The sequence below is a fragment of the Hyperolius riggenbachi genome, chromosome 11 (genome assembly GCF_040937935.1).
Source record: "Hyperolius riggenbachi isolate aHypRig1 chromosome 11, aHypRig1.pri, whole genome shotgun sequence".
Taxonomy (NCBI): Eukaryota; Metazoa; Chordata; class Amphibia; order Anura; family Hyperoliidae; genus Hyperolius; species Hyperolius riggenbachi.
The window spans coordinates 6,952,159-6,971,925 of record NC_090656.1 but is presented as its reverse complement, the minus strand read 5'-3'; the positions used below and the strand labels follow the sequence as shown (position 1 = coordinate 6,971,925).

General features: G+C 45.8%; 1 protein-coding gene across 1 annotated transcript in view; it reads left to right on the top strand.

Moving 5' to 3' along the window:
• The window catches only part of VPS35 (VPS35 retromer complex component), a 167,086-nt gene that overhangs the window by 61,236 nt on the left and 86,083 nt on the right, over positions 1-19,767 (top strand). Inside the window, exons 6-10 of the mRNA XM_068260997.1 lie at positions 1,788-2,001; positions 3,192-3,275; positions 5,950-6,059; positions 6,171-6,267; positions 11,176-11,324. Of these exons, the coding sequence (XP_068117098.1) occupies positions 1,788-2,001; positions 3,192-3,275; positions 5,950-6,059; positions 6,171-6,267; positions 11,176-11,324 (654 nt within the window). The remainder of the gene's footprint in view (positions 1-1,787; positions 2,002-3,191; positions 3,276-5,949; positions 6,060-6,170; positions 6,268-11,175; positions 11,325-19,767) is intronic.

Genomic DNA, 19,767 nt, shown 5'->3' with positions numbered 1-19,767 from the left:
CTGCTCGACATAGCACTCAGACGGACCTCTGGGCCTCCACTGTATTAGTGTATTGTGTAATGTATATGATGATTGCTATTGCTGTAACTAGTTGTACTTTATACTGTTTTGCTGTTACTGCCTCATCGCCGACCCTGTATGTGCCAAAAATAATTCCAGGTACAACCCCCGCTGTACTTGGAGAAATACATTATTCTGATTCTGATATTCAGCCGACTTGGTCATAATGATCAAATCCAACAGAGATCATTGCCGCAATACTGATATAGTGTATGGCCACCTTATGCTTTATTACTTTTCATGTCTCTATGGAACGCTGTTTCTGTTACGTTTTGTGAGACATTCACTGATGATCAGTAGTTAATAAGAGGGACTCATCTCTCTCTCGCTCTCTCTCTCTCTCGCTCTCTCTCGCTCTCGCTCTCTCTAAAATGGTATTAAAATTAATCCGAGGTGAGAGTGATGTGGAGGCGGCCATATTTATTTCCATTGAAACAATACCAGTTGCCTGGCTGTCCTGCTGATCTCTTTGGCTGCACTAGTCTGAATCACACCAGAAACAAGCATGCAGCTAATCTTGTCAGATCTGACAATAATGTCAGAAACACCTGATCTGCTGCATGCTTGTTCAGGGGCTATGGCTAAAAGTATTAGCGTCAGAGGATCAGCAGGACAGCCAGGCAACTGGTATTGCTTAAAAGAAAATAAATATGGCAGCCTCCATATCCTTCTCACCTGGGTTCACTTTAAAGTGTACCAGAGATGGGAGATAGTAAAAATGTATACATACCTGGGGCTTCCTCCGGCCTGATCACTCCCACGCCGCCGACCTCCGCCTTCTGGTTCTGTAAGTTTGGCGAGTTGGTGCATGCGCAGTCAGGCTGTGCTCGCTCCCCTGTCTTCCTCCTGTGGCTGGGATCGTTCTGCATCCGCGCAGTAGTACTGTGCAGGCGCAGAATGTTCCCAGCCGCAGGAGCGTTATGGGGGTCGCGCACGTGGTTGGGCTGCGCTTGTGCAGTTAGCCCGGACTGGCAAAACTTACAATACCCGTTACGGAGGACCAAGGAGGCGGGGCAGCGTGGAAGTGATCAGGCTCGAGGGGGCTGGAGGAAGCCCCAGGTATGTATACATTTTTACTTTCCCTCAAAACCTTTAAAAGTTTTGATTCGAGTTTGGCTTTAAAGCCCTAGTTCATGAACAGTTTTTGTATGCTTTTGAAATCGTGTTCATTTAAAGAGAACCCGAGGTGGGGTTCTGACAATAAAATCCGCATACAGAGGCTGGGTCTGCCTATACAGCCCAGCCTCTGTTGCTATACAGATCCCCCCTAAGCCCCCCCTGTGCTCTGCTAGCGCTGCCGACATGCAGCGTGTCACAGCGGGCTCCCTCGCCGCTGATTGGAGGGAAGGGACGTGGGCGGGGACCGGAGCTATGCAGGAGGCGGAGGGAGCAGCAGACTGACAGCACAGATATAAACACAGCGCGGCTGTGATTTATGGGGGATAGCAGAGCGCAGGGGGGGCTTAGGGGGGATTGAAATGGCAACAGAGGCTGGGCTCTATACGCAGACCCAGCCTCTGTACATAGATTGCATCGTCAGAACCCCACCTCAGGTTCTCTTTAAATTATGCCAAAAAATTAGGTCTTTGTTTTTTTGTTTGTTTGTTTGTTTTTTGTTTTTTAAAGCCTGAATTATAAAGCTATAGTGGATGATGGGGCAGCGGGGTTATGGAGATAGACTTGTTGTGTCGCTGCTCCTGCTCCTCTCATGTGCTTGTCTTTCACAGTGAGGAGTCCACAGGCGACATCAGCGACTCCATGGATTTTGTGCTGCTGAATTTCGCCGAGATGAACAAGCTGTGGGTACGGATGCAGCACCAGGGCCACAGCCGCGACAAGGAGAAACGGGAGCGGGAGCGGCAGGAGCTGCGGATCCTGGTGGGAACAAACCTGGTCCGCCTGAGCCAGCTGGAGGGGGTGAATGTGGAGCGATATAAGCAGGTATGTAAGTGCAGAGTCACCAAACCTGATTAAAGGTGATTGTCCAAAAATGAGGTGTGTGCTGCACATGCCTGCGAATGAAAAGCAATAGATCAGTTTGTGGAAGAGCTGCATAGTAATGTGTGTGACGCCCCTGAAATCTAGCCCTACACGAGTCAATTGCGGCTCAGTCCTGCATTAGAAGCGCTCCACTCCCAACTTGCATTGATTGGACCTCTATCTGCACTAGCTTAAAGGACACCCGAGGCGAAAATAAACTAATGAATTAAACGATTGTATCTATCTTCCTTCTCCTAAAAAAGAATTTTTAAGATATTCCACAGTTTTTTTTTTTTAATGTTTAAATCCACTTTTTAAATGTAACGGTTTTATTGTTTTTGCTCAATGACAAATTTCATTGAAGTGTGCCAGAGCTGAAATCTATGAACTATTGACCTTTGTTATCTCTTTCTTGCTCTCAGAAGCCATTTTCTGCTAGGAAAGTGTTTTATAGTTGGAATTCCTTATCAGTGAGGGTCACACTGTAGTCACTTCCTGTCTGAGTCAGGACTGAGTCAGCCACTTACATACCTGATATTTAACTCTTTCAGGCTGAGAAAGAAAAAAAGGAACACAGCATAGTTATTTGTGTGTTAGGCACTGTACATACCCATGTCTGTCTCATCATGTCACATGTCACTTCCAGTATCCTTTAACCTCTTGAGATTTCAGGACGTGAATTTCAAATCCTAAAAAGCCTTCCTGTACATTCCAACGTGAAATTGCTGCACTGAATGAAGTCGCCATGCTCGTGGTCCTGCCCCCGTTCGTGTCCCCTATTTAAAGGAGTGATCAACCAAATAATGTCCCCCCCCCCCCCCCCCCCCGCTCTATTTGCCCGGGCTCCCTTCGGACCCTTGCAGCTGACCTGTCCCATGCAGTATCTCCGCTCGCAGCCCCCGGCCCGGGTCCCCACCGGTACAGAGGCTGACTGCTACTACTGCGCAATAAAGTCCACGTTGTCCGCAGTGTAGTGTGCAGGCACAGTAGTTCTGCTCCTGCACAGTGCACTTTGGACGTGGACCTGACTGACAGCGGCACTTCACAAAGGCGCAGTAAAGGATGTCTGCCTCAGAAAAGTAATCGAAGCTGTCTGAATATTGACCCGTGTATGGCCACCTTGAGGCTGATGTCTTCTGTGTCTCTTGCAGATTGTCTTGCCTGGGATTTTGGAGCAGGTGGTAAACTGCAGGGATGCCCTGGCTCAGGAGTACCTCATGGAGTGCATCATACAGGTAAGCAGATACCACTGGCCTCATTGCAAATCCCGCTCCCTGTCCGCTGACTCCAGTGCATTGCTTGCCTGACTGTGGCAATCCACACCATTTGTGTCCTCTTTCCTTGGATGGAGGGAGCGAGTCAGCAGTGCATGTGCTTCTTGGACAAGTGAGGAGGTCCTCCTGTTAATGTAAATCCTGTAGTGAGAATAGGCCTGATCAGTTATTGCCGGTACAGATATATAATAGATATGAGCATTGGTCTAACTGGCAGGCATATTATAGCTGTTATAGAGGCCTGCAGGCAGCACAGCACCACTCTGTGTATCTCTGCTTGATCTATACACAAGCAGCTTTGTGCCTAGAATCAGCCCAGGTAGTTGCCCATCAAAGCCTTATACACATGTTAGATAAAAGTCGTGTAAACGTTTGACGAACAACAGATTTTATTTTTTTGGATGACAATTGTGAAAAATGTAGCTAAATGACAATGGCGAGCGACCGATGTTTGGTATTCTGCACGATCCAGCTGGTGGATCAATTCAGTCGACTGTTGGGCAGATATCGTGCAGTTGTCGGATGTGTACAATTTGTTCCATTGATCCAGAGCATGCGCATACGTCATAGGAGCTGTCACTTCCAGTTGCACGCACGGTTTTCGAACAACCTAATCGTATAACATATCGATGTGTGTGAACATTTTCGTTTAAACTACTTGTCGTTTCTTTGCTGTGTAAATTTGTTTCAATGACGTCAATAGTTTGTGTGAGCCACGACGTGTAGCACGTTAAGGATCTAGAACGGGGGTGGGCAAACGTTTTAACTCGTAGGCCACAAAGGGTTCTTAAATTTGACAGGAGCTGAACCAGTATAGGTAGCTGATGTGCCTCCCCCCAGTCCTGTCCCCCAGTATTGTTACCCTCTCCCCCAGTGTAGAGATAGCTGTGCCCCCAGTCTTAGGTTGGTCCCAAGTTCATGTAGCAGAGAGAGGTGTGTCCCCAGGATTATGCAGCCCCCTCCCCCAGTATAGGCAGCCAGGCGTGCCCCCAGTATTATGCAGCCCCCTCCCCCAGTATAGGTAGCCAGGCGTGCCCCTAGTATTATGCAGCCCCCTCCCCCAGTATAGGTAGCCAGGCGTGCCCCCAGTATTATGCAGCCCCCTCCCCCAGTATAGGCAGCCAGGCGTGCCCCTAGTATTATGCAGCCCCCTCCCCCAGTATAGGCAGCCAGGCGTGCCCCTAGTATTATGCAGCCCCCTCCCCCAGTATAGGCAGCCAGGCGTGCCCCTAGTATTATGCAGCTCCCTCCCCCAGTATAGGTAGCCAGGCGTGCCCCCAGTATTATGCAACCCCCTCCCCCAGTATAGGCAGCCAGGCGTGCCCCTAGTATTATGCAGTCCCCTCCCCCAGTATAGGCAGCCAGGCGTGCCCCTAGTATTATGCAGCCCCCTCCCCCAGTATAGGTAGCCAGGCGTGCCCCCAGTATTATGCAACCCCCTCCCCCAGTATAGGCAGCCAGGCGTGCCCCTAGTATTATGCAGTCCCCTCCGCCAGTATAGGTAGCCAGGCGTGCCCCTAGTATTATGCAGCCCCCTCCCCCAGTATAGGCAGCCAGGCGTGCCCCTAGTATTATGCAGCCCCCTCCCCCAGTATAGGTAGCCAGGCGTGCCCCTAGTATTATGCAACCCCCTCCCCCAGTATAGGCAGCCAGGCGTGCCCCTAGTATTATGCAGCCCCCTCCCCCAGTATAGGCAGCCAGGCGTGCCCCTAGTATTATGCAGCCCCCTCCCCCAGTATAGGCAGCCAGGCAAGCCCCCAGTATTATGCAGCCCCCTCCCCCAGTATAGGCAGCCAGGCGTGCCCCTAGTATTATGCAGTCCCCTCCGCCAGTATAGGTAGCCAGGCGTGCCCCTAGTATTATGCAGCCCCCTCCCCCAGTATAGGCAGCCAGGCGTGCCCCTAGTATTATGCAGCCCCCTCCCCCAGTATAGGCAGCCAGGCGTGCCCCTAGTATTATGCAGCCCCCTCCCCCAGTATAGGTAGCCAGGCGTGCCCCTAGTATTATGCAGCCCCCTCCCCCAGTATAGGCAGCCAGGCGTGCCCCTAGTATTATGCAGCCCCCTCCCCCAGTATAGGCAGCCAGGCGTGCCCCTAGTATTATGCAGCCCCCTCCCCCAGTATAAGCAGCCAGGCGTGCCCCTAGTATTATGCAGCCCCCTCCCCCAGTATAGGCAGCCAGGCGTGCCCCCAGTATTATGCAGCCCCCTCCGCCAGTATAGGTAGCCATATGTGCCCACCCAGTATTAGGTAGGTCTCTCCCCCATTATAGGTAGCTAGGATTGCCCCACCTTTGCGTCGCTCCCCCCCTCCCCCATTACATGTAGTCAGATATGCCCCCAGTATTAGGTAGCCTCCCCCTACCCCAGTATAGGTAGCCATAGTTTGCCCATTACTGACCTGGAGTCTAATGCGGTGAGTGTGGTTTGGTTATGTGAACATGGACTTTTGTGCCTGCAGAGGGGATAGGGGTGGCTCTGTCAGTTTGAAGCCACACCCCTTGCTAGACATTGGCCGCTATGATAGGCTATCGACCCCTTAGTGCCTTGAGTAGCGATGACACACACTGTAGACTTTGTACTAAGTTTAAGTAACTCTTCAATCGTTTTCTTGTGAGCCCTGTGATTTGGTTGCAGGTCTTCCCCGATGAGTTCCACCTGCAGACACTGAATCCTTTCCTCCGAGCCTGCGCAGAGCTCCACCAAAACGTCAACGTGAAGAACATCATCATTGCTTTAATTGACAGGTAAGCCCGGAGTTGATGCAGATATCGGACTCGCTTTAAATGCTTTTCTTTTCCTCTGTGACTTGGAATTGGTGAGTCCTCTGAGCTCCGTATTGTCTGATCTCCCCGCAGGTTAGCACTGTTTGCGCACAGAGAGGACGGGCCAGGCATCCCAGCCGATATCAAACTATTCGATATCTTCTCCCAGCAAGTGGCCACAGTCATCCAGGTGAGGAGAAAACACTATAGGAGTCATCATCTTCATCCTGCTCTCATTAGGTCTACATTCCCCCTCCGTTTAAACACGTTATCCAAAACCATTACTGCACAACTTTTAAAGGACACCTGACCTGAGGGATATGGAGGCTGCCATATTTATTTCCTTTTAAGCAATGCCAGTTGCCTGGCAACCCTGCTGGTCTCTTTGGCTGCAATGTTGCTAAACCAGGGTTATGGCTAAAAATATGAAGACTCGTATACATGTACAACTCTTTACGCCCTATCGTCCAAACTGTTGGGTGTGTTTAGGTGCTGCAAACAGATAGATAGATAGATAGATAGATAGATAGATAGATAGATAGATAGATAGATAGATAGATAGAAAGTAGTCCAGAACCACCAGGCATTTCTGTCTCTCAAGTTCAAATTAGGATTTCCTGTTTAGGAGGTTATTGTAAATAGAGGACATATGGACAGAAAAACACTGATAAGACATCCAATCAGCTAAAATTCAAATATTTAATTGAAATCCTTGTAAAATGTGGGCTTAATCAGCCATATTAATAATGCAGCCGTAAAACGACATCTGCGGGCAAATCATTTCCAAATATAATCAGCCTTGCTGTATTTGGGGAGAGTTTGTCCCACAGATGTCATTCTACGGTTCTGTTATTGGTACGGCTGATTAGCGCCAGGTTTGAGAAGGTCTTTGATTAAATATTTGGATTTCAGCTGATAGGACTGTTATATATCCCTGTTTTCTGTCCATATGGTGCATTCCGTGTTTAGCTCTGTTCTCTGTTTGCTAGAGTATTATTGCGTTTTCATGGGGGCATTGTGCAGATTTTACCCCATTCATTATTCATAGCATTTGTGGGTCATGCTAGAACAACAAATATACACACTGTAGTGCTTAAAGGAAACCTGGGATGTTTCATATGGCTGGATTTATACTTTCCGGGGCTTACTGCAGCGCACATTGTGCCGAAGTCACCACCTTTCTGCAGAGTCAGTAGCTACAGACCTCCAGACTTCAGGCATAGGGCATTGTTCTCCCCAGAAATGATTTCCAGCCGGGTGCCATGAAAAAGTAGCCGGGTGGGGCAAGATGAGAGAATTCAGGGCCCGGTGCTTCTCTGCACAACTCTGCTTACAGCACAGGAGGAAATGAGTCGATGACAGCCGGGTGCTCACCAAAACTAGCCGGGTGGGGCACCCGGCTAAAAGAGCCTGGGGAGAACACTGCAGTGAATGGAGAGCTTCAGGGAATGGGTTTCCATGGCTTAATAGTTGCATCCAAGCCTTACATTACGAAGTGCAATGCATAGCGTCAGATGCAGCAGTATAAAGCACTCTACCACTGGACTCTACAACAGCGGAGACTTGTTCTCTAAAGTGGCAAATCACACTTCTCCGGCAATACAATGGACAAGCCTGGGTTTGGGAAATGCCAGGAGAAAGGTATACGCCTGACTGCGTTGTGCCATGTGCAGAGTTTGGTAGAGGGGGGGGTTATGTTGTGGGGTTGTCTTCAGGAGTTGTACTTGGCCCCTTAGTTCCAGTGACAGGAATTATGAATATTTGGGGCTGGCCCCCTCCTGTTCCAACACAATTGCGCACCAATACACAAACCAAGGTCCATAAAGACATGGATGAGCAAGTTTGGTGCAGTGGGACTTAATTGGCCTGCCCAGAGTCCAGACCTCAACCCAATGGAAAATCTGTGAGATGAATTGGAGACTGGAAGCCAAGTCTTCTCGTGTAAAATCGCTCCATATCCCCAAAAATGCTCTTCTGTAAGAAGGTCAGGTGCATTTTAAATACTAAAAATGAAACAAAAATGTGAAAAATCGCAGTACATTCCTTTCAAAACTTTACTTGTTTATACCCCAGCCTGATCCACACACTGAGCTTTACAGATGGCCAATGGGAGGTAAATAATTCCAACAGGGATTCAAATGTAATGCAAATTGTATGCAGCTTGGAATTGGACCAATCAGAGGGCCTTCCCAATGGTTTTTGGCCAGTTCCAAGATGCATACAATTTGCAGTAAATTTGCATTCAAGGTGGAATTACCTGCATCTTACAGACCATCTCTGATAGGTAGTTCTATGCATTGGCCGTCAGTAGTCTTAAAGGACATCCGAGGTGAAAATAAACTGATGAGAATAACAATTGTATCTATCCTCCTCCTCCTAAAATGCCTTTTTTTTTAGATATCACACTGTTTTTTTTTTTTTTTTTTTAGATTTAAATCTAATTTTTAAGTTTTTACTGTTTTATTGTCTCTGCTAAATGACACCTTCATTGAAGTATGCCAGAGCTCAAATGTATGAATTATCGATCTTTTGTTATCTCTTTCCTGCTCTCTGAAAAGCCATTTACTAACAGGAAAGTGTTTTATGGCTGTAATTTCTTATCATGAAGTTTATGCTGCATCTGACTCAGTCTGACTCGGTCCCGATAGAAACTGTCACTTGTACACCTGATGTTTAACTCTTTCAGACAGATTAAGTAAAAAAGGAACACAGCCTAGATATGTGTGTGCTAGACATTGTACATACACGTGTCTATCTCATCATGTCACATGTCACCTTGGTTGTCCTTTAAGAATATGGAGTTCCATGGTGACTGCTGGACTCTGTGTAATCTCTGAATAATGTCACAGTGACTCACAGAAAGCTATGCAGAACATCCTGAAAATAGTGCTGCAGTAATTACCTGTTATTTGCATGATTCACTCGCCCCTATTACAATTCCTGCGCTTGCATGACGAAAAAATGTACGTACATTTCCTGAAATGGAAACGCGGGCTGGAAAGGCCTATTCTTGTACTGGAAGCTTTGTCCTAGGGCTGGATTTGTGAAATTCATCATTCCTTTCTTACTATAGAAGGTAATTGGAGGAAATGACTTCAAAAAGCAAGAGCCTGACGCATCGCATCAGGACAGCCCGCATAGACACCCAAACAGCAGCATCCATTGTTATTGCTCTTGAAAATGAGGAAGCTGTACGCTTCAGTTACCTCTTCAGTTTTTACCATTACCAACTTGGACATCTGCTATTCTCATGGAAAACCACACAGCCTAGCCAACCAGTAATTTAGGTCTTGCTCAATAAAAGTATAGGGGTCGACTTATATTCAAGGCAGACCTAATTTTCAGACTCCTAGCCGTTCTCATTTGTACCAATTGGTGGTGACTGACACTTTCTCGATGAATGAAATGCATAAAAAACCTAAGTCTGAAAATCCTGGGTACAACAATTAACAAGGAAAGGGCATAGAGAAAGATACTGAGCTGCAGTGCTTACCATGGAGGGGGTGTGGATAATGGCTGTACTTGGGGACCTGGAGGAGTTATTGGCTGCAGTTTAGGGCCAGGAGAGCTTAATGGCTGCAGTACTTTATGCAGAGCAGCCATTAACATTGCTGGGTAGACTTATACTAGAAACAATAAAAAATCCCTGCTTAAGAGGGTCAAATATTGGAGCTTCCGAGTGGATAGGGCTTCCTCCAGCCCCATCCGCTCGGATCGCTCCCAAGCTGCCCGCAGCTTCTGTACCGGGCCCCTTCACTGCCATCAGTCGGAGCCAGTCTGAACTAAGAGACGTGCGCCCTCTACATATTTCTCCAGCAGCTGTTGGAGAGTTACGCAAACCGCGCACTTATCCTGTGTAGACAGGAGCCGACTGACGTCAGTGACGGGACCCGCTGCGGGCAGCGGAGGGCGGCGGCGTGGGAGCGATCCGTGTGGATGGGGCTGGAGGAAGCCCCAGGTACGTGTAAATCTTTTTACTTACGTGAGCTCTGGTTTTCTTTAAAGAGGAACGTCAGCCTAAACAAACATACTGTCATTAAGTTACATTAGTTATGTTAATTAAAATAGATGGGTAATAGAATCTCTTACCCACCCTGTTTTAAAAGAACAGGCAAATGTTTGTGATTTCATGGGAGCAGCCATCTTTTTGGTTGAAAGAAGGTGACAGGGAGCAGGAGACACAGTTCCCAACTGTCCAGGGTCCTTATCACCCCTCCTAGTTGCGAGACACCATCAATAACAACATAGGAAATCCCTTCATGCTTTGCACAGGATCAGGGAAAAAAAGCCCGGGCAGTTTTCTTTGATGGGCCGGAGCTTAGCTAAAAATGCAGCTAAAAATGAGAATTCTATAAGAAAATTCTGATGCTGTGAAACTGTTAAACACCAAGCCTTTTCAGTGCTGCTGAGTAGATTTTTAGTCTGGAGGTTCACTTTAAGCAAAGGCTGTTACAATATATAAAAACAATACCACATCCTCTGTGGGACCATGTCTCCTGCATTGGTGTAGTTGCATTTTGTTGGATTTTTTCCCCTGTGTTGTCCCTTCCAATCCTGTATAAATGAGTAATTTATTTGCAAAATTACTTTTTTTTTTTTTTTTTTAAACAAAAACCAATATCGCTGCTGCAGAAATGCGCAGTCCCTTATTTCCTCCTCAGCGATCTCCTGCGGCCTGCCGGTTTTATCACTCTGAAACCACAATAGGCTATTAGCAGGGAGGCGTGTCTTCCACTGGTAATAAAAAAAAAATCCCTTTTCTACCCATTTGCATGGGTCTCAGTAAAAAGGAGGGGGAATGCTTGAGACGGGCTGTAAGTGAGCGGGCAGCTCTTGGTCCAACAGTGGGTCATTCTATTATTTTGTGAAGTATTTATTTATTTTTTACAAATCATTTATGTATAATGAATTTAAATTGATATCCTATTAAATGCACATACATAAATCCGTGCTGAACTGATGGCATTTTTAGAGGTGACTGGTGGCGGTTGTTCTTTGGCAGAATGCTAATGCTGCTGATCTGCCGGTTATGGTGAGAGCAGCTTTTTATGTGTGCAGCACTGATGTTGTCTTCTCCCTCCTCCTCCTCCTCCCTCAGTCCCGGCAGGACATGCCCTCAGAAGACGTTGTGTCGCTGCAAGTGTCTCTTATTAATCTGGCCATGAAGTGCTACCCAGACCGAGTGGATTATGTGGACAAAGTTCTGGAGACGACTGTTGAAATCTTTAACAAGCTCAACCTTGAACAGTAAGTAGAGAGGAATAACGAGCCTTGCACATGAGTCGTGATTGGAGGGATGGAATGGGATGCTTGCATCATGGTGTGTCGGCTGTGGCAGTCTTGAGGTTGGGCTCTGAATAATGAGGCTGTATCCTCCCTCTCCAGACACACTCTCTGCTTATTCTTTTCCTACAAGTTAGTTTATTATTCTAGTCCTTGTGGAAAAAGCATCAATCTATTACAAAGCAGTGTGTGAAAAAGTTAAAGGACAACTATCTTGAAAAACTGTAAAATATACATGTTCACATACCTTATATACTCGCGTATAAGCCTAATTTTTCAGCGCAAAAAAATGTGCGGAAAAGTTACCCCCTCGGCTTATATGCGAGTCAGTGGACGAGAACGGTTGGTGAAGCTGGTTTTGTTACTGGCAGAGGAGTGTAAGGATTGTGCACTAGTGATCCTGCTCTTACCAGCTGGCTCCCTGCTGTGTCTGTGCCTCCATCCCCTGCAACATGTTGTGCAGAGTGTGCTGCTCAGGACTACCTGTGTCCCCGGCTTGTGGAGCGGAGCGTGCAGCAACGTGTCAGCTGTGCAATGATCAGGGATTCTTCCTGTGTGGCAATCGCTGTGTCTCATATCTATGACGCCATCTAGTGGCGTAATGGGACGGCTGTGTCATCCTTGGGGCACATCTGGCTATAGGGAGGGTGGATGACTTGTACTGGGGGCACATCTGGCTACTGTGGAGGGGGCTATACTGGGGAGGGAGGGGGCTTATAGGCGAGTCAATCACTTTTTCCTGGTTTCGGAGGGAAAAGTGGGTACCTCAGCTTATACACGGGCCGGCTCACATGCAAGTATATACGGTACTTCAAAGAGGTATATTTCTCCTAGATTAAAATGCAGTATAAATTACTTTTCTCCTATGTTACTGTCGCTTCCAGTAGGTAGTAAAAATCTGACAGGTTTTGGACTAGTCCATCTCCTCTTGGTTGAATCTCAGTATTTCCTTTATTCGTAACACTGCCTGGAAAGGATCTATGCAAAGAAACCCTCAAGCCTCCTCACTCATTTGCAAATTATTTTAGAAGATGGACTGAGCAACTGCTATTCCGTAAGTGGTTTTGAAAATAAAGAAAACCCTGAGAATCCCCCATGAGGAGATGGGACTAGTCCAAAACCTGTCAGATTTTTACTGCTGTAAGTGCTAGTGGAAGAAAGTAATTTACTCTGGGAGTAAAGTACATTTTATACACATATATTTTATAATTTTCCACGGTAGTGCTCCTTTAAGGTGGCCATATGTCACACCTTCACCAGTGTAACACATTGCTGGTGTTTGCCAGCGGAGAGGTGAGACTTTTAAACAATGAGCACAGGCACTGTGAGGGTTGGGGGTACTTTACACTTCGGAGGGGGAGGAGGCAGGCTGGGGGGTCCATCGATCATTGTGATATTGAACGCCGTTACTGCTGCACACCTGATCGAGCCCTTGCAATAAAGGTTTTCCTGCCCTTCCCGACCGATCCATTCTGCCAATTTCGGCCTGAAATCGATTGAAAGATTGCTCAGCCGGCCATGTTGCAGCACCAATTCTCTTCTGTTTTAAAAAAAATTATGGAATCGGAAGATCGATTGGCCCGAAAGACCGAGCAATATATAGGCACCCTTAGTGCATATCGATTATCATTAAGTGATGAGGAGGCCCGGGGATCCTGTGCATTCATCCAATCGGGAAAGCACAACGGTGAAGCCCTCCGATGACGATCAGTTGGCAAATCTGCAGACGTGAGACTGAGGCTACATCAGGGGTGGGCAAACTTTTTCACTCGCAGTCCACATTCATCTCTCCCTCCCTCCTTGCAGAGCTGCGAGAGGTGCGTAATGACAGGTTACTCAGCCAATCATAGCTTCCAGCGCCGATCTCCGTGGCCTCATGTGACACGCTGCCATGTACTGATGGCTGGTCACATGACACCACTGTGGCCATGGAGATCAGGCACTAGAAGTTGTGATTGGGTGAGTTAACTACTTACTGCACCGGGTGCAGTATAATTACCGCTTGGGAAAACTTCACTTGAAGTCCCAGGGCCGTGAAGATGCGTCTGAGGCGGGCAGCCGCCGGTTGCTCCCGCGCGCTGCCGTCGCCGCCGGTAAGCAGGGAGATGAAGGAATGAGAATGCAGTTCCCATTCATTAATCTAAGTCCCCGAGTCAATGAATGCCGGCATCTATTACATGCCTGCATCATTGTATCTTCCTGGAGTTACAGTGCCACGCAATGTGTAATGTGTGAGGACATCTTGTGGCCAAATAGTAAAATGACATAAAAATGCATTTTATTTAATAAAAATCCCAACACTGACATATAAAATTAACTATTTCCCTCTCACTCTCTCCCATATTACCCAAACACTTTTTTTTTTTGTATAGAAAAAAAAATTGCATAAAAAAATACATAAATAGTTACCTTAGGGACTGAACTTTTTTTTTTTAATAGTGTGGGCATGTCAAGAGGGTATATTACTGGGGTTTTTTTCGTTTTTTTTTTTTAATTTACGGGTTTGTGATTAGTGATGGACGCAAAACTGAAAAAATGCACCTTTATTTCCAAATAAAATATTGGCGCCATACATTGTACTAGGGAAATATTTTAAACATTGCAATGACCGGGACAAACGGGCAAATGTGTGGGTTTTATCTGCAGTAGAACGGTTTATTTTAACACTATAATAGCCGAAAACTGAGAAGACATTTTTTTTTCCCAGGTTTTCTTCTTTGAATTAAAATGCGTTTAGAATAAAATAATTCTTAGCCTAATGTAGCTCCCAAAGAAAGCCTAATTGGTGGCGAAAAAAACAAGATGGATCATTTCGTAGTGATTAAGTTATTGGCGTAAATGGGAGGAGCGTTGACAGGTGAAAATTGCTCTGGTCCTAAAGGGAAAAAAACCCTTAGTGGTCAAGTGGTTAAACTTGTCATTGCACACCGCTCTTAACCCTGCAGGGAGGGAGGAGAAGAGCATGACTGTACATCGACGGGGCGGATTCAAAGCACTAATGGGCCTGTGTTCAGCTCGCGGGCCTTAGGTTGCCCAGCTTTGGGCTAGATCCAGCTGGTGAGGTCCACACTGGGCAACTGGCATTTGTAGATTAATCTTCAGCTGAGGTGGTCATGTGACCTTGTTACTGGAAAGCCAGTTGACTATATTTAGGACCTTTTTCTAACATTTGCAATCTCTCATTTTGCTGTCGGGGAGCCCTTGTTAAAGGAGACAAGCAAAAAATTGCAGGTGAAAAGGTGCTTTCTGCGAACCAGTACCTGCTGATTTCCTTGAATAAACCGCTTGTTCCCTTTGCCTATTTGTCCTCTTGAAGGTCATTGTAATTCATGGCCAATGTTTCCGTGTCCCTGGAACACTGTTATTTGTGTTGTTACAGGCTTTGCTGTATAATTCTGTTGTATGGACGGGTGATAATGGCACGGGTTGCTTTGGAAACTGTGTCTTTCTGTTATCCTTTCTTACAAAGCTGTCTTACCTGCTCCTGCGGCTCATCAAAGCAAACGAATACCATAAGGTCATTTTTTATTTTTTTACTATAATTTAACGTGATTAAATCTAGAACCTCTGACTTTTTTATTTAAAGAGGAGCTGTTAGGTATAGGGTCTCAGAGAAAAAACACATATATCCGTAGCTAAATATAGGCTGTACTTACATTACATATGCATTTCACTGTCCACGTTTGGATTTCACAGAATTTTTATATAGTATTTGCAGAGAATGATGCTCCTGACAGCTCATGGCAGGTTCCATGTTTGTCTGTCTTGTATGAAGCCAATTGTGATGTCATATCCTCCCTTACCTTGCTTCCTGATGATTTGACTCACAAAAAAGATCAGGATCAAAGATCTTAATGGTTCATGATCCGGACAACACTACTGTGCAGTGAATATTAATTAGCCATGTGGCTAGGAACAATAGTGGACTCATGCAGTATACTCTAACGGAACATGTGCCCTGTGAACAGCACATTGATTTTTCAGTGCTGTTAGCTGGGCTGCAAATTACAAGCTGCTGTAACATGAGCCTGTAACTTCCCACTGTGAAAACAGCCTTAGAGTGGGATAGGGAAATGAAGGGGAGGACCAAGGGAGTGCAGTGGGGAGAATAAGCAGCCCCAGCATGCTTTGCAGTATCTGTTAAGCGGCCTGCCTCCCTCCTTAGGAGCTTGGGAATACAGAGCCTTGCTGTTCAGCAAACATCAAAGTAAGAGAGATTTTTAACTTCAGTATTGCCTTTTTGGCTTCCTTCTAAACTGTTTAACACAGGAGAATAGAGGTTTAAATTTGCTTTTGCAGCCTGACAGTTACTCTTTAAAGTGGATCCGAGACAAACAATTGCTGCCTTCATTTTTCTGCACCTTACATACAGTTTATTAGGCATTCTTCCCCCAGATGCTGTGTTTTTTTTTTTTTTTTTAATGTTTATTACCTAATTACATGTAAATGTGTCCATGCCCCTAGCTCCTCCAGTGCCTAGGCATTCTGAGTCTCGTGTAGCAAATGCTCATGGGAGCTCAGTCTGGGAAGGAGAAGGAATTTCCCGGAGGAGGAGGAGGTGTTACTAGCCAGAGATTTCAGAGGCAGGGGGACGGAGTGAGGAGGAGAGGGGAGTGAAGTATTCACAGGCTGAGGGCTGGAGATGCAGAGCAGCTTGCCTGTATGTAATGATCACAAGCAGAACATGGCTGCTCTCATTGTATCACAGAAAGAAATAATCATATACTGTTACTTGCTATAGTTAGTTTTTCATCTCAGATCCTCTTGAAAGGAAACCTGACATAAAATAATCCCTCGCCGTCCTTCCAGGCCGCTCTGCTGTCCCACAGTCCGCTCCGGTAAATTCCACAGTCTCGCTTCCTGTCGCATGTGCGATCCCTATATGGGGACTATACCATAGCTGACTTCGGGACAATGGAGCGGCCTGGGAGGATGTCAAGGGAGCCTGCGGCCTACAGAGGACTGGAGGAAGCCCCAGGAAAGTATAAGAAAAGGGGACACCAAGAGCCCAATATAGTTTATATTGTACGGGTTATGGATGAAATAATGAAACGTAAGTATCGTTCTACTCACGAGGGTTACCACTCAGGCAACCACTGTAAGCAGCTTAGTCTTAGACCTGCATTGCTGTATACTCCATTCCTATTGCCTGATGAAGCAGGATCATTCCTGCGAAACGCGTTCTACTGAATCTTGGCGTGTATAAATAAATTATTTTGTTGATACATCATTATTACTAATTTGTGTCTACTCTGAGGAGGTAAGTGCACTTCCACCTCTACCTTTTTTTATCCAACTTGTGCCTCTGTTTACCTTTACCAGGTAAGTATAAGCCTTATCTCTGTTGGCTTTGCTTTTAGGAGTCTGGCTATTATTATTACTTTGTATTCCGGCGTATAGGACGACCCCCCATCTTCCAGTTAAAATGTAGAGTTTGGGATATACTCGCCGTATAAGACTACCCCTCTTCCAACGCACACAAAATAAAAATAAAAAATCATACACTGGTGCTATGTATGAACAGATACTGGTGCTGTACTGTATGTGTTAGCCTGTATATAACAGTATATAGGCGATTGACTGGTTGGATAGGTCAACTCTCCCTAAGTGGATTGGTCAGCTCTCCTTGTCTACCTGTTTATCAGAGCGGTATGGAAGAATAGATTGCGCTGTGCCCATAAAACATGCCTTTTTCCCCTTCTGGCCCCGCCCTTGAATCCTATTTACCTCCCTCTCTGCCTCTCAGATCTCGCACATGTGCGCCTGCACCGCTTCACTACAGTCCTCAGCAGCGAGATCTGAGAGGCGGTAACAGGATAGGGCGTATCACCCGGCATCAATGACACCCGGCGTATAAGACAACCCTTGACTTTTCAGAACATTTGTAAGGGTTAAAAAGTAGTCTTATACGCCAGAATATTATTATTAATAAACGTTACTTATAAAGAGTTAATATGTTACGCAGTGCTGCTCATTAGCTAGGGAAGACATTATTTAACATAAAACAATTTTACACAGGGGCATTACAGCGTTCATTGGCACACAAACAAAATGGTGATGTAACAATGTAGGTATGAATAGAGCAGATGAGTCACTGAGTCCATATGGTGGTGGAGAAGAGCACACAGGGAGGATGGTCCCTGCCAAATTGGTTTACAATCTAAGGTGTGGGGTAGAGGGACACATAAGAGGGGGTGAGGTGTATGTCTAAGGGAAGGGGGGCGGAGTTATGAAGGTGATTGGTAAGCAATAGTGAACAGATGAGTCTTTTTCAAGAGGAACTTTAACCTTAGATTGAACGTCCCAATCAATAGCTGATACCTCCTTCCCCACGAGAGATCTTTACTTTTTCTCAAATAGATCATCAGGGGGCGCTGTATGGCTGATATTGTGGTGAAACCCCTCCCACAGTGTGATGTCATGACCATGGTCCTGACAGTTTCCGGTCTGTGAACCTCATTGCATTGTGGGAAATAACGGCTGTTTCCAACTGCCAAGCAAGCAATACCTGCACCCCCCCACTGCAGAATGTTTGTATGCCGGGAGTTCTATGCACACACATCACCTGCCAGCAGTGAAGATGTCGTCACCTGTGATACATTTCTGAAAGTAGGGGAGGGATCATGGAAAGGAAAGATTTTATAGTGGGCTAACCGATTAAATAATCTATAAATTAACCACTTGTGCCAATCTGGACGAATATATTTGTCCAAAAATTGACACTCAAAAGCAATCTAGACGAATATATTCGTCCAGCGGTGTTGCGGCGGTTGCGTGCTCATAGATGCGCGCACGTGGCTCGTTTCCTGCCGCTATCACAGGGGATCGATTGCCTCGGAGGAACACTTGTTTCCCTTCCGCAAACGGTCCCTGTGAATGAATCAAGATGCCTCCAATCAGGAGACCTCTTGATTCCTATAAATGGACGTCACAAAATGTAGAGGCGAAAAAAAAAATCGAGCACTTCCTGGTTTATTCCGGGAGTGTGCTTAGCACCGCCTAGTGGCCAAAGAGGAAAATTAAAATAGAAAACCCACAGTACACATTGAATAAAAATTGATTGACCCCCCAGTAACTAAATAAAGCTGTGAGGAATGTTTGTATACTGAGCATTCCAAAGCCAGTGAAAATAATATCTGGTCTCCCAGAAATAACTAAACAGCCTAGGCCAGGCATGGGCAAACTCGGCCCTCCAGCTGTTACAGAGCTACAAATCCCACAATGCATTTACCTTTATGAGTCATGACTGTGGCTGTCAGACTCCTCCAATGCATTGTGGGACTTGTAGTTCTGTAACAGCTGGAGGGCCGAGTTTGCCCATGCCTGGCCTAGGCTAACCACTTAAAGGGAACCTTAACTGAGAGGGATATGGATGTTTCTTTTTAAACAATACCAGTTGCCTGGCAGTCCTGCTGCTCTCTGGCTGCAGTAGTGGCTGAATCACACACCTGAAACAAGCATGCAGCTAATCCAGTCTGACTTCAGTCAGAGCACCTGATCTGCACGCTTGTTGAGGGCCTGTGGCTAACAGTATTAGAGACACAGGATCAGCAGGAGAGTCAGGCAACTGGTATTATTTTTAAAGGAAAAAATTCCACATTCTTCTCAGTTTAGGTTCCCTTTAATGACATGCTGACTTACAAAAACGTCCTGCTAGCGCCTCTTAATGGCTCCAGGACGTTTTTATAAGCCAGTGCTGCTGCCTCTGCGCGCGTGCATGTGCGCGCTCCCGCGGGTGCATGTGCATTCCCGTGCATGTAAAAATAGTGAAAAAAAAACCTCCAAAGAAAAAATACACCTTTTTTTTTTCCAAATGATGTATTGTCACCATACTTTGTACTAGGGACATAATTTAAAATCATGTGATAACAGGACAAATAGTTGGGTTTTATGTACAGTAGCAGTGTTTATATTAAAACTATAGGGGATGAAATTGGAGAAAGTGTATTTTTTTTCCTCTTATTTCCCTTTAAAATGCATAGAAAATAAAGTAATTACTGAAAACAAATATCAACCCCAAAAAGCCCAATTGGTGGTGAAAAAAACAAGATCTAGATCATTTCATTGTGATTAGTAGTGATTAAGCTATTGGCAAATGAAAGGGATGAGTACTGAAAGGTGAAAATCGCTCTTGTCCGTTAGGGTAAAAACCGCCTTGGGGTGAAGTGGTTAAACATCACTGGGAGGGATGGGGTTACAGACCAGTATAAAGTAATAAATATCGGAAGGGTTTCTGATGCTGCAACCTTAACTGCGTTCTGTCACTGCAGTGCCTCTTTAAAGAGGAACTCCAGTGAAAATAATGTAGTAAAAAAAGTGCTTCATTTTTTACCATAATTATGTATAAATGATTTAGTCAGTGTTTGCTCATTGTAAAATCTTTCCTCTCCCCGATTTACATTCTGAC